At 39.5% G+C, this 14,605-nt stretch overlaps 1 protein-coding gene across 2 annotated transcripts in view; it reads left to right on the top strand.

Annotated features, from left to right (window-relative positions):
- Positions 1–8,247, top strand: part of TDRP (testis development related protein) — a 28,563-nt gene extending 20,316 nt beyond the window's left edge. For both annotated transcript variants that reach the window (XM_055713747.1, XM_055713748.1), the window contains 2 exons: positions 2,810–2,913; positions 4,994–8,247. In XM_055713747.1, the coding sequence (XP_055569722.1) occupies positions 2,810–2,913; positions 4,994–5,339 (450 nt within the window). In that variant the 3' untranslated portion in view covers positions 5,340–8,247. The remainder of the gene's footprint in view (positions 1–2,809; positions 2,914–4,993) is intronic.
- Positions 8,248–14,605: the final 6,358 nt, after the last annotated feature.

Consider the following 14,605-nt stretch of genomic DNA (forward strand, 5'->3'; position numbering starts at 1 on the left):
TTCAGGTGGAACTCCCTATGTTGCAGTTTCTGCCTGTTACCTCCTGTCCAGTTGCTGGGCACCACTGAAAAGAGCCCGGCCCCATCCTCTTGACACTCACCCTTAAGGTACCTGCAGGCATCGGTAAGATCCCCTCTCAGCCTTCCCTTCCCCAGGCTAAACAGGCCCAGCTCTCTCAGCCTTCCCTCACAAGGGAGATGCTCCAGTCCCCTTGCCATCCTTGTAGCCCTCTGCTGGACCCCAATAAATAATGAATGCTTATATCCAAATAGTCTTTCATTGATGCTGTTCTGTAAAGGCATGTATGATTTAAGATGGTTCTCTATATTAAATTGCGATCTGAAAACCAGTAACAAGGTGTTTTGGTTTTTTTGTTTTTCTTTTTAATCTACAGATTTATTATGTGGCAATGGCTTGATGAAACATCATTAGTGAAGAAAGACAAACATATATAAATTAGATCACTGAGGTATAACTGGGTCTTTTTCCAGTTTAAAGGCCTAAAGGATTAAGGCAGTAAGTTCCTATGTGCTGCTTTTAATTGTGGGTTTGCCTATAGTAGCAAAGGTTCCTTCCTACAAAAGGCCTAAAATAGTATAATTAGATAACAGAAGGTGAAGGATTTTTTGAACGTATGAAAAGCTAAGTGCTTTCTAGGGTGTGTCTCTTTTTTTCTCTCTTTTTTTTCTTCTTTCTTTAAACAAACTTCATCCTTCAGGAGCTAACTTCTTGGAGATTATTTTCTTCTTTTTTTTTTTTTTTTTTTTTTTTTTTGGAAGTTTGTTGTGGATGAAGTACTTTCCAGTAAGAGGAAGCCGAATCAGGGTAACAAGTCATTATGTTAGACTTCTTCAAGAATTAAACTGAACCAACAAAAACAGATAACGGGGTTAAGCCTTTTATAGACTGAAATTGACGTTTTAGACCATTATTTGCACCATGGAAGCGCTGAATGTTGAGTACTGCTTGGAGAGGCTGATAGTTTAAACACAAGGATTTTGTATAGCGAGGTACCTGTTTGAAGGTATCATCTGCAGTTTGTCAGGTTTTGGTTTATACTATCGACAGTACCAGTCATCTTTGAGATGGGTATGGCGACTCAGCCACAGGGATGCAAAGTTGAAATTGGCTGTCTCTATATTTTTAACACAATTAAAAATAGAAAGTGTATGTTTAAATTAAACGTGAGAGTTTGCTTATTATGTCTGTACTCACTTTATTGTGATAGTGGGGAAAAAATACATAGAAGCTGTTCATTTGCTTGTGAAGCCATGAGGAATGCTGTGGTTTATGGTGAGACTAGGTATGGGTTTAAGACGCGAGCAGCACAGTTGTGGAGGCCTGGGTTGTGGTGAACCTGTCTCTCATGCACCTGGTCTGTCCATATATCATGAACAAGAGCTGGAAATTGCTCTGGGCTTGCTCAGCCTTCCCTCTTCCAGAGTTCTCCAGAGCTTTGCCCAAAGCTGGATCCATGTTTGCATCTAACCAAAGTGAAACTGAGTCTAGGTTAGACCTCCCTCCTGACCCTAAAATGGACCTGCTATGTCTCCTGAGCTGGAGTGGCTGAGGCAGTTCGGATGTGAGTAGGGAAGGTGGGCGAGAAGTGAAGGTGTAGGACAGAGTGAGATGGGGGAACAGGAGATGGAAATACTCCATGCCTAACATGCAATAACAAGGGTGCTGTAAATGGTGGAGGTTGTGGGTATCTTCCAGGTGAGGAGTTGGCGGTACCAGTATTTTCCTGTCTGGTGTTTGTGCTCAATTTGTAGGTGGCGTTTCACGTGTTTTAAGGCCTATGCGGACATACCAGTTACAAACTGTAATCAGTTAAAACCTAAATGTTAAATTGATACTATTTGCACCAATGAGTTCTGCAAAAAGGATGAAGTATAATAATTAGCCTCTGCTTGTATCGACAACTACGATTTTGTTGTGATTGTTTATTATGCCTCATAATATATTGTTTTATTTTTTAATGTAATCAAGTAACATTGATAGACTTGCTCTGCCATTCTTCCTAGATCCTGCAAGAAAGAACAGCAGCTTTCATGCTCTGTGCTTGACATGCACGCGAGCATTTCTGTTAAGAGTCCCTAAGCACGCTATCAACATACAAAAAGCCACTACCTGTTTTATTTTGCTTTAGGGGAGAGGGAATAAAATCTTTAATAATGTTGAAATAGTAATTTATGCTACACCTTTAATGGTCACAGTAAATTTAGAGACTACACAGTAGTGCACCAGTGTCACGTGTTATATTCCACTGGTTAGCCAGTGCTCTCGCCCTTTTTGCTCCTGGGGCCAGAAGTAGTAGTTTTGGTGAGTTAAAAATAGGAACGTTGAGTGCGAAGCAGGTTAAATCTTAAGAGTTTCATAATTCATCTGGCTGTCCTATCTGTTGTAGCCCCTTCTAGCAGTAGCTGTTCATTTAATTTCTGTCTACTGAAGCCTCTGAAACTGTTCCCTAAGCTGCCTAGATTCCCTTCTTAATGTGATATATTAAAATGAAGCCAGCAGCTCCTGCCTGCAGAAGAGCATCCAGGAGCCCAGCTGTACACACTGGCACCATCACTTGCATCACTCTGCAAACCGGCAAGGTTTTGTAGTCATTGCTCTGCAGGAAAGGGCTCTTGCTGCAGTAACCCAGCTGACTCGAGGATGTGGCTGTCCTCTGCGGGCTGCACAGAGCTGCTGTGCCCCCAGCTGGGCAGCACACCAGAGGTAGGGCTGCTGCTGCCTGGCAGCCGCACTCTGTGCTTGTAAGTCTGTAACTCACATTTCTGAGGATGTTTACTTTTCTGTATAGGTTCAAGGTGCGAGTTTCCGAGGCTGGAAGGAAGTGACGTCTATGTTCAATAAAGATGATGAACAGCAATTGCTAGCAGAATGTAAATCTCCAAAATCCAAAGGGTGAGTCAAACCAATTGGTCTATCTGCTATTAAGATACACAAACTGGAACAGAAAATAGCTGTGCAAAGTAGTGAAAGTAGACACTGAGAAACAGTAGTGTTCAACTTCTTGAAGTTAAATCACAGAAGAAGGTTTATGTGCATTTCCAAATCACATAGGTGTTAAGCTTACGATGAATAAGGCATGCTGTATTAGGACAGGATGGATATTGTTGATAACCTTTTTTGGTCTGTCAGGAAGAAAAGGGGATTTAGCTGCATGATGATTTTTTTCTGTAGAAAAGGAGTAAAGGTTTCTGAGTAAAAAGGGTCATTTCCACCCTTTCCTCTTAAGGATTAGTGATGGTTTGGTTTAGAAATTCCCTTTTTTTTTACATGCTTTACTTTCTCCTTTGAAGTCTTGTCTACATGTAAAAAAGTGAAGTAGCTGTGCCAGGATGCGCAAATCTTTCCTGTCAGAGCTGAGGTGTTTGCTTGGAACAGTTGCACTGCTGGTACGGTTAGAGCTGTTCTCTGAACAGAACAGACCTCTTCCCAGTACAGTTTTGCTGTTACAAGTACGTGTAGGCTTTACCTACGCATGCTACCTACCTACCTTAGTTACAAATAGGAAAAATGTGCTACTCATCAGTATAGCTGTTCCAGCCAAATGTTAGCTTTGATAAGACTTGCTATAGTATGTTTTCTTTCCAGTTTACTTTGAAATATATATATTTCAGTATGCATGTGTGTGTATATATATATATATGTGCATGGGTGTGTGTGTGTGTGTGAAAACATATATATGTGTGTGTATATATATGTCAAAGTGATTTAGAATGTAAATACATACATTTCCATTTGAACCTGTTCAATAAAACTTTCCAAAAGTTCCCAGCTACTGTCCCTGTACAATTTTCTGGTGTTATTAGGACGCTAGGTTGCTTGAAGGATCCTTTGCAATTGATGCTGAATATAAGAATCAAGTACCCGGTGAGAGAGCAGAAGTATGAAAACAGAGCTACCACAAACGTGGAGAGCTATTTTAGCATTACTGTGAAAATGGCCTGTATTTTAAGTTTGGGGAAATTTTCCTAGAATTGTATATCATAGTTTTTACTTTACTTTGAAAGAAAAATGCAACTTTTCAAGTGCACTACTCATAAAATATGAGAAGAGTGTTCAGAGTCTGTGACTGGCTTTAGCAATATGAAAATTCTGAATAATCATAAATCCAGAATTCAGTAAAGTAATTTAAAAGTGTTGGTTCAGTTGCTTGTTTTTAAATATGCTACTGTCAAGCTTTCATTAATGGAAAAAAGCTTTTTTAATAGAAATATTTAAAAAAAATTCAGTGGTGGTTTTATTTGTGGAGAAGGAATTTGTATGCTATTAGCAGATAATGTTTTTAATTTGCTGTTTAGCTCATTGAACGCTGAAAGCTGTGTGTTTCACCACCGGTATTCAGCCTTTCCTTATGGTCCATTATTTGATTACATACATAACCCTGCATGTAAACTTATGCATAAATGTTTGACATTCTGTATTTTAAGTACTCCACACTGTAAATATGAAATAATTCAGATTGAAGGTGCTTAATGGGGTAAGAAAGGTGGTAATATGAGTAGCCTTTCCAATGTCTCATTGAGAGAGAAATTACAACTAAGGTTGGTTTTTTCTCTTGTTTTTGGGAGGGGAATTTTGGGTATTCTTACCATAAATACAAAACAACTGTTTTCAAAATATTGTGTAGTTCTTTATGAAATAAATGCCGGTATCTTTAAAAGCCCTAATGCTGTGTGCATCAACTATTTTAGGATATAATGTTTAACTGGCAAGGTGATAAGAGGTATATGAAACTGAGGAACATAGTGAGCGATTGTTAAAGCTGGTGGTAGGAAAAACATTTTCATATTCCTTCTGCTGTCCTTCCTCTGGGTTTGTTTTTTGGGTTAGTTTGATTAAAGTTCTAAATTGTTCTAACGCAGGCTAAAATACTTAATACAGTTCCAAAGGCAGTTCTGTGTAATTCATGGGGCGGGTGGGGTATTAAGTGCATTGTTAAATGAAGAAATTAATCACCTCATCACTTACTTTCTAGAACAAATCTAAAGTTAAAGGAGGAGACGAAGTCTGAAAAGAAGCCAGGTTTTTGGGACAGTTTGGTGATAAAGCAGAATGTCCCATCTAGGAAACCAGATGAGATTGAGGGATGGGAACCACCGCAGATTACCACTGCTGACTCTACCAGTGATGCAGCAACTACTTTAAATGACTATACAGCCTGGTCAGGCTGGGAAGATGAAACCAAAGGCTCCACAAAATACACAAACCTGGCCAGCTCAGGAAACAGTTCCAGGTGGAGTATCAAATCAGCTGGAAAGCTGGTTAGTATTAGACGTCAAAGCAAAGGTAACCTTACTGACAACTGGGAAGAACTAGAATGATACTAGTAATGTGAAATGCTTTATAGATAAGAAGAGAAAGGTTCCATGATTTACTTGTATGGTTAAACCAAAATCAAATCTGCTCAATATTGCACCTTTATACAGTACTTTGTTTTATTCAGATTGTTACAAATTTTTGCTCATCTGATAGTAAATTTTCCTATTACATTGTTAAATAGCTATGTTTTCCACACTTAAAGAAAAAACAGAGAATCTATTTTGTGCCTATATTTCACATTCAGACTCTGCAGTATGTTGGATTGTTGGTTTTACCAAAAAAATGTAATTCCTTAGTGAATGTATACACTGGTTGTAAATTTGACTGCCTTATGTAGGAACTTCCACTAGCTTGAGGTCCTGGGTTTTTTTCTGGTGTTTGAGGGTCACTCAAAATTTTAGTTTTGATGCTGTCCCTTTTTAACTAAGAATACTGATATGTCGCTTGCAGGGAGAATGCTTATACTTAGTAGACTGTTTTCCAAATCTTCAGCCTCAGCATATGCTTCAGCTTGTGCAAACAAGATGCTCAACTGTCACAATGTGCTATACTGCGTATGAAATAGGAAAATACTATTCTAATGTAACTCCTTCCGCCACAGGATCTTCACCAATAGTCAGGTCAAATGGGTCTTCCAGAGTTTGTTGGGGTTTTTGTTTGGTTTTTTTTTTAACATATGTATATATTGAACATTGTTTGACAAAGCTAAGCTTCTCACTTTTTAAGACACGTGTTATGCCAAAAATAAAAATGATTGAAAATTTGGAAAGCAGCAGTTAGTAGAGTATAAGATGATCTCTATATTCAGTACCCATAGTGCTGAATCTAGGGATAAGTTGCTTCTTATGGAAGGGCATACATTTTCATTTTTTACAGTAGCCGATCCTTGTTCTATAAACAACTTTTTTGTCTTGTACTGTGTTGTTCCTTCCCCTCCTGCCCCATAAGCAGTGATTGAATTACACTCCCGCATTTTCAGGGTAACTGAGTAACTGAGCCATTGCAAGTATGTGCATGCATACAACTTCTGAAGCATTGTTGTTATAAAGCTCTGTCTTACTAGCTACTGATACTTTAATTTTTTGGTAAAAGAAGGTGAAGTGTTAAACTTGAGATTTGAAATGTATATACGATACTAAAAGTGCCTCTTTCTAGCATATTGTCTCTCATTAGCAGCGCGGCTGATGTCAGATCCAAAGTTGGTTTCCATTTTGTTTATATGACCTATATAAATACTACTTTAACATTCATGGAAAAAAATCAAACCAAAAGTTTCAGAAAAAATGAACAGTAGGCCTTTTCTCCCCTGATTGTTAAACTGGTGTAACAGAACTGAAAACTTGTTGACTGCCTAGCAGTATGGCCGGTACAGTCGGAAGGTCAGGTTAGCATTTCGGAGAAAATCAGCATTTTTGAAAGAAACCATCTACCTTTGTGTAATGGATGTCTTGTAAACGTGTTTTTGCAAGAAGCTTATGCTGATGAAAAGGGATGCATGCACTTTTCTTCTAAGGTTGTACCATGTTTCTGTTACGGCCACATTACCCCTTTCTTAGATCTCACCTCTCTCTTCCATTTCACGTAAATATTTCTGGCTTACAGTTCCTGCATAGCTATTTTTTTGAGATTCCTGTTGAGATGTGCCTGGAGGGAAACTGTAGCAAAATGTCTTTGGCTTTGTTTTTTCCCCCAGTATTAGTAGGATATTAAAAGGCAATGTTCTTAAGTTTATATAAAAGAACATCAGCGTTTTGTGTTACAAAACAGGATCTTATAACTGGCAAATGTATTTGTAAAATTGGCATTATATATTAAGAAAAATACGACTAGAGGAGAAAGAGTTAGCATTTATATCGCATCATTTAGTCTGTGAATAAACTCTGTATTTGCCTTTGGCAAGTACGTATGCTGAGGTTAATTATAGGAAAGAATGAGTATTCTTGGGTAAAGTATGCTGCATTTTATAGTTCATGGAATACCCTCTAAGGCATGAGCTAGTATTTAATTTGGTTGTTGGTGCTGACCTAAAAGAATGGAAAAAGATCTGCTAGCAGCCCTCAATGTTTTGCTCTCAAAGATGGGCTGAGAACTTTTAATTTCACTCCTGAAGAAACTATTTATACTGTGATGAGTAAAGGTTTTGCCTTGCACATTATACTGTCAAGTGCCTGTTTCTCACCTTGATGATGTGTTTGATGCACAGCTTAACTGCAGCATTTTTCAATTTGTTTTTAAATGTACGGTAAAGAATATGCTCACAACGCTGAAGCCTATTGTAAAACAAAATTGCATCGAAGTGGGAAATTGAGATATGTAAACTTAAGGTTTAATCCTAGTGATGAAAGTTTTTGGTGTGCTTTTCAAGTGGTATTTCTCAGAAATAACCATTCTAAGGATGAACGTTATTAAATTTAATATAATTTATTGTTATGCTTTAATAATGTATTTGTCTGTTGAGAACTCACTGGTGTGAGCTTTTATGTTTATAAACTTGTCTGAATTTTCAGAATGGGGTCCTCTTTTTCTTTTACCTTTTTTTAGATGCTTGACTACATTATACATTTACGGGCTTAAGCTATACACGGCTCCATATGTGGAATAAGTGTAGAATATGTCCCTTAGTATTTGTTTTGAAGTTGCATTTCAATCTATGTGAAATGGTTTAGAGGAAGGTAGCATTAAGATTTATGATAAGATTGCACAAAATAAAATATAGTTTATATTGCTTTCTCATAGCCAATCTGCATGATTGTTGGCGTGGTTTTAACGGGAATTAAAAGCTTCATGTGGCTGTAACTAGTCACTTAACTCTAAGCAAAGTTCTTTCTGAGTATTTTTATTTATTAGCATCATTTGCAAAAAGAAAAGTAGTTATTTTCCATATGAATAAAGATTTAGTTTGAACTGAAATGCCTTATTCTTCTATTATTTTTTTTGTCCCATTTTATTTGTCATGTGAATTGTTTCCATCTGTGTGGACGTTGTGTGCATCTTTGTAGAATACAGCCAAGGAAGTAATAGCTGTGATTGTCCAAACTCAGCGCATCATGCCATCTCAGAAGCTGCGGCATCCTCAATTTAAAGCATGATGCGTTGCTTTCACAGGAAAGAAGTCATTGGGTTTGACAAACAGCAATTTATTTATTTTTTTTTTTTGCTGGTATTTATTGGTTTAAACTTTTTTTTTTTTTAATTTATTGGCTGTTATGAAAGCTTGGGCAGAGCTGCATTCTTTCCCTAAGGATTTCACCAGCTACATGTAAACTGGAAGACCTGGAATGCTCTTGCATACACTGGCCCCGTAATGAGGTGAGACCTGCACGTCCTGGACTGTGACAGAAGTGAGATGCAGCTGCTGTTACCAGTAGATCAGCTATAGAAAGAAGTGTATTGTCAGCTTCTCGTTCTTCCACTTTAGTCCGCTGGCTTTGTTGTTGTTTAAATAGACTTAGCAGGGGACATTGAGGCAAAATGTTTCTTACCAAGAGTGTGTGAACTAGCGGAAACAGAAAATTTTATTCATACAAGTTACATTCTTAGGGGGAAAAACCCCTTATATCGAGATGCCTCTGACTGTACCCAGGTGGGTCAGGCGTACATCTGGGCTAGCGAAAGGAAGCGGAGGGACTTGCATTTCCAGATCCTGGGTAGTCAAGGACCTTGCCAAATTTTGAGCGTAGCTGTTCCCACAGCCCAGGTGAATTTGGCCTGGCATCTGCCTCAATTTTGAAAAATTTTGAAGTGCTTGTTAATTTATATAAATGTCACGTGACAAAACTATAGGTCCCTGCCTCTGTATAGTCTGAAAAGAACATGAAGGTGTGTTGGTTGTTTTTTTTCCTAAATGCCTGCTTGTTGGTTTCTGATGTATCTGGGAAATGAAACCAGCACTATGAAGAAGAAAAGTGATTTCCTAAAAGGTTTAGTCACTGGTGATAGTTTACAAAGGTGTGTATTATTAGATATCTGTCTGTCTCTCAAAAATTTCTTGTAGCATGACTGCTTTGTAGCATACAAGACGGAATTGGACAGATAGGCAAAGAATCCAGTGTAGAAATTGAGAGTGGCATTTATTGTAAATGCAACCAGCATAATAGTGGAAAGAAAATGTTTCTTACATAGTTACAAAGTAATAAAAGAGTATGAAAACAATCAGAAAATTGGGATTTCAATAATGGAAAATTATATGAAAAATATAATAGTAAACAAAGTGTGAGGAGATGATGTTTTTCATATGATACTTAGCAACTGTTATCACTGCTACTGATTAAAGAAATACCTGCTCTGTATTTGTGAAGAAAACTTTCCTGTTCTGTGTCTAGTATTTACTAAAAGATGCAAGAAAGTGACTATATTCTTTTCAAGGCCATAATATAAGTAAAAGCTAGGCTGGCACTTAATTTTTTTGCGCTTTTGAGACCCAAATAACACTAGTGAAAGCTTAATAACATGTTTTGAACTCTGAGTTTGCTATTGGAAAAGAAAAAGCATTACTTTCTGCAGAGAAAAATGCACAGCTGTATTTTGTAAAACTAATTTGTCCATTATTGAAAATAATGATTTCATATTTTGCTTTCTAGTTGTTCTAACCCCTTGTACTGGGAAGACTGACTACACAGTTGAGTTAAAATAATTTTTTCAGAGAATTGGCTGGTTTAAATATTTGAGGTTGTATAGTAAACCAGTTCAGATTTGATACAGAACGATTCCTTTCTGTCTTCTGGCCTGTCTTGCCTTGTACTTCTTTCCTTGAACCCCCAAATGCTGTTGTCTTGATCATCTGGTTTGTTCAGGAGTCTTGCAGTTCTGCATAAGATTATGGTGCTAAAGGCTTCTGGTGTTGGAGAGATGGAGAAAATACTGTGGTGCGTGTGTTCATGCTGGAGAAAGGAGGGGAGACTCATGTATGCAGAATCCAAGTACTGTACTTGGTATATTGTTATTATTTTACTGCTAAAGCTTCCTTATGTGCAAGATAATGAATATTAATTATTCTTTGCTTTGTTTTATTTTTGTACTTGTCCCCATATACAAAGACAGTCCTCTCTGATTACATAAAGACCTAGTCTTTGCTGTTTCTGTCATGATAGACACCCACTTTTAGGCAGACTTGCCTTCAGTTTAACGCCTGTGAACAGTTTATCTTTTGAACATTTAGACAGAAACTTGGCAACCAGCATTTGGCAGGACAAACAAAGGAAAACAAGTCAAGCATCATTTCCCATTAGGAAGTAAACTATTGTTTGATAGGATGGGGCACAAGATTCTCAGAAGTCATTCTGCAGATACAGTAATGCTGCACATAGGCTATTGTGAAAATTGGAGACCTAATGAAATACCTCCTTGCTCTTTTTTCCTTTTATAAACTCTACCATCTCCTGAAGCATGTTAACCTGCCCGTACAGTGTGGCTGTCATGCTGCTGCCTGCCAGAGAGCTCATGCATGTTGCACCAAACCCTTCTTGCCAAGGTGGACGGCCTGTTGGCATCTTTAGCCACAGTAGAAGATCTGAGCTCCTGACCTCTGTGGTGAGAACTGGCTGCACTGGGGACAGGAGAAGATTTTCAAGACAAGTGAAGGAGCAGATGTTCTGGCATTGAGGAATAAAGCATGGTATAAAGAGAAGTAAGAAGTCCAGAAGATCTGAAAGTGTTCCTAGGGCGGGTAGTACTAATCTTCGCTATTAGGCCAGGGCTTTAGTGTTAGAGGATCAGAACTAGCATACAGCTAGTCCTCTTTCCCAGTGTTTTTTCTTGATTATCCTCTTCAAGAACATGATTTTTGGCAGTGATGAGCAGTTGGAAAGAATGTGCCCTGTGCACAGGTACAAAACGAAGGTTTTGGGTGCCTTTAACGTCGGTGCGCTAACTCACAGCAAGGACTTCTCTAGATCTGTTCCATACTACTATGCCTATAAATTAGACTTAATTGATCAAAAATGTAGGTGGTGAGTGCAGGTGGTAGAAGACTGTACCTTTAGATGGGGGATTAGTAGAAAGCATATCTGGCCAGCCTGCAGTAAGAACTTAAGTGCTGGTGAGATTAAACTATTGAAGTTGTAGCTGAACTAAAGGGCTCCATCCAGTATCCTGTTTCTTCTTCAAATACTGTACTTTCAGCCTCCTCCCCTTCTCTGCTGTCTTACCAGATTCCTGAGATCTCTAAGAGCTTTCTCCATCCTTCCGTCTCCTTCCTGGCCTCCCTGATGATTCCCCGTTAGCGTTGGGATAATGTTTCTTTTTCCCCCTCTTAGCAGATGAATGACATGCTAAAGGTTGATTTTTCATTGGTTGGGTTTGGTTTGTTTTATTCCTCTAAACCTGTGAATCTGGAAATTTAAGAAGCATCACTTTGAACTTGACAGTTTGGGAATGGGCAAGACGGTGGTTTGAGTGCTCTGCGCCCGGCTTCCACCTCCTGCCCCAGGCATGCTCTTTCGAGCAATCAGAAGCTGGACGAAGGGTCCTCACAGACGTACTGGTGGAGCCTGATTCTCAAAATACACGTGAGAGCCTCCTTGGCAGAAGTGCATGAGGTGGGTGGCCCGATGTCTCTCCCTGTGGCTATGATGCACGTACCTGCAGCCGGTTGAAGGCCTCGCACACAGAGCCTTGTTCGCAGGCTTTGGGGAGTGCGCAGGTGTTCCAGGTCGGGGTGCTCGCCACCTCACTTGTTAAAAGTTGTTGTGCTTGATGCGAAATGGCTAACTAGGCAGTGGAGCAACACCGTCCTGGTTAGTGGTGGTCTCACTTCTGCCCAGTGGCTGTTTGAACACGGTTATGCTTCAGTGCAGGAGGAGGAGAGGGGCTGCGGCTGAAGGCGCTGGATCAGGCCGAGTAGGGAAACCCAGCAGAGTCACAGGCTGGGGTACGCCGCTACAGGGCTGCCGCGGTGTAGTAGAGTATATCTAGTTTTGGCGACTTAGGAAAATACTGCCAAAGTATTGCTTTTATAAATTAGCCAAGTTCTAAAGGGACACCATCAAGTTAAGAAAAGGACTACAGGTTTACAGCTTTACAAGTCTCCAGCAGGAAAAAGTCTAAAAATAACTGCTATGTCTGAGGGAGTAACAGGGACCGAAACGGGGGGAGAGGTGCTCCAAGCATGCAGAAGTTTGTTCTGTCATCTAAGCATTATGTGGGAATGACAACTGACTTCAGCAAATTAAGTGTTCTTCCATTATTATTTTGTTATAAATACCATAGGAATATAGTATTCAAGTGGAAAGAGCATATAAAAATTAAGGAAATTTAGAATTGTGACGACTGTTTGTGTATGCTTTGAAAATTGTTAGAAGGGCTTTCAGCTGAAGGCGCAATGGCTAAGTACCCATGAAGTACATCAAATGTAAAGCTGAACATGTTTTATTCATATTTGTAGAAAAATGTACACATAAACCTGTGGGAAATAAGCATTGCCACCATGTCTGAAAGGCAGTGGGGACAAATCTGCGCGTTGCACAGAGAACAGCCCATGGGAACCAAAAGAAACCCACCTTCACTGGCATTCTCACCTCTCACATTCTGAATCCACTTACCTGTCATGTCCTCGGGTACAGAAACTAAACTTTAAAGGTAACCTTCATCCTACCGAACTTTGCAGGAGTTGGGAATTAAGTTTCAGTGTCTCTTAAGGGGCTGGACCTGAGCCTTGCAGCTGAAAGCATAGAAACAGTGCAAATGAATAGCATAATTAGCTAATACTTCAATATTCTGAACCAAAATTTAACAACTATTTACAAACATTTGATAGTTTGCTTTATTGATGTGCTATCTTTGTATTGAATTGGCAGCCTTAGTTGGATGTTAAGGGTCTAGGCTTACACTGACCCCCAACGTATAGAAGGAAAAAAAAATTCTTTTCATCAAGACTGCTTATTGGGAAAACAGGAGGTGGGACTGTAGTCCCCTCTCCTAAGGACATATGCTTCGTCATACAATGCCACATGGCTAGGCAGGTGCTGCCCACTTTTGGCCGTGATGTTCTGACCCTTAATCATCTAGCCCCGTGATTAAATACTGACTGAGGGCTAAAGAAAATTAATTACTATGTGGGAGTGCAGTAGGTTCAGCTGAAAAGACTGAGGAAGAATGGTTCCACAAATATTACCCCTAAAAATAATTATCTCATTTTGGTTGGATCAGCAACTTGAACTGACTGGCTGATGCTGCATCACTGCCTGCCATGGCACAGGGGAGAGGAGGGTGAATGTGACATGGGATACAACACAGTCTCAAATGTAGCTTTCAGGACAGGGAGTCCCCCAAATTCGTGTTCTAACTGAAAATTTGGCATGAAACAGGACCTCTCATGGACTCTGAAAGAGGTGAGGTCTCCTCAGCTTTTCAAAGTAAGAGTGCAGATGATAAGCTCCCAGAAGACATGTATGCTTGACCTTGCTGGAGGTAAGTCTTGCTCAACTCTCTGGGCGAAAGGTAAGCACCCGAGGCCGTTTCCAGGATGCTGCTTGACGTACTGTCCTGTTTCTCTCTAGCCACTGCAGAGTGACTCCGTGTCTTCTCTCAGAAGCTATGAAGTACTTAGTTTGTTACACAGAAGTCCCATAACCCAGATTTATCAGATGCTGAAGTTAACCAATTTTGTGAAGTTTGAAGGTTTTTGATGAAATCGGCTTCTAGGGCAGTTGTCTAACTTCAAGTGATGTGGCTTAAGAAGTATGTATACTCTGCCTCACTTTCTATATGTACATATACATGACAAAGAGGTTAGAGAGCAATAGCATAAATGCAAAATTAATAAATTTTCCCTCCTATTCATTGCCTCCTTTCTCTACAAGTGAATGAAGAGCTTTCATGCTTATTATTGGCTCAAAGACACACTCATACTAGACTGTTTAGCTAATACAGTTCTTTCTTTGCCACTGACAAAGCTGCAGATATGCTAATTTGTGCAACAGGCAAATCTAAAACATTGTGCTACTATTCTCCCTTCCACTCTCCCCTCTCTGCTAGCCTGCATTGCTTCTGCCTTCCAGGACACAAAATGCCCCAAGTCTGTCAATCCTCTTCCTAGGGGGTATCTCTTTGAGCTAGTTTTGTTCTCACATTTCTGCTTCTTCCTTCTCCAAAAGTGAGTTTATGAATTTCTGTTTCCTCTGCTCCCCATCCCTGGGAAAGAGCAGGGTTCTGCACTTCTGCTTTTTCCAGACTTAGTCCTGTCTGACATCAAAATGGAAAGGCTCACTTGGTGCTTTCTGAACAGGTCCATGCCTACTGTCTTGTCCCAGAAACAGGAGAACAAAACTGT

The sequence above is a fragment of the Falco cherrug genome, chromosome 6 (assembly GCF_023634085.1).
Source record: "Falco cherrug isolate bFalChe1 chromosome 6, bFalChe1.pri, whole genome shotgun sequence".
Lineage (NCBI taxonomy): Eukaryota > Metazoa > Chordata > Aves > Falconiformes > Falconidae > Falco > Falco cherrug.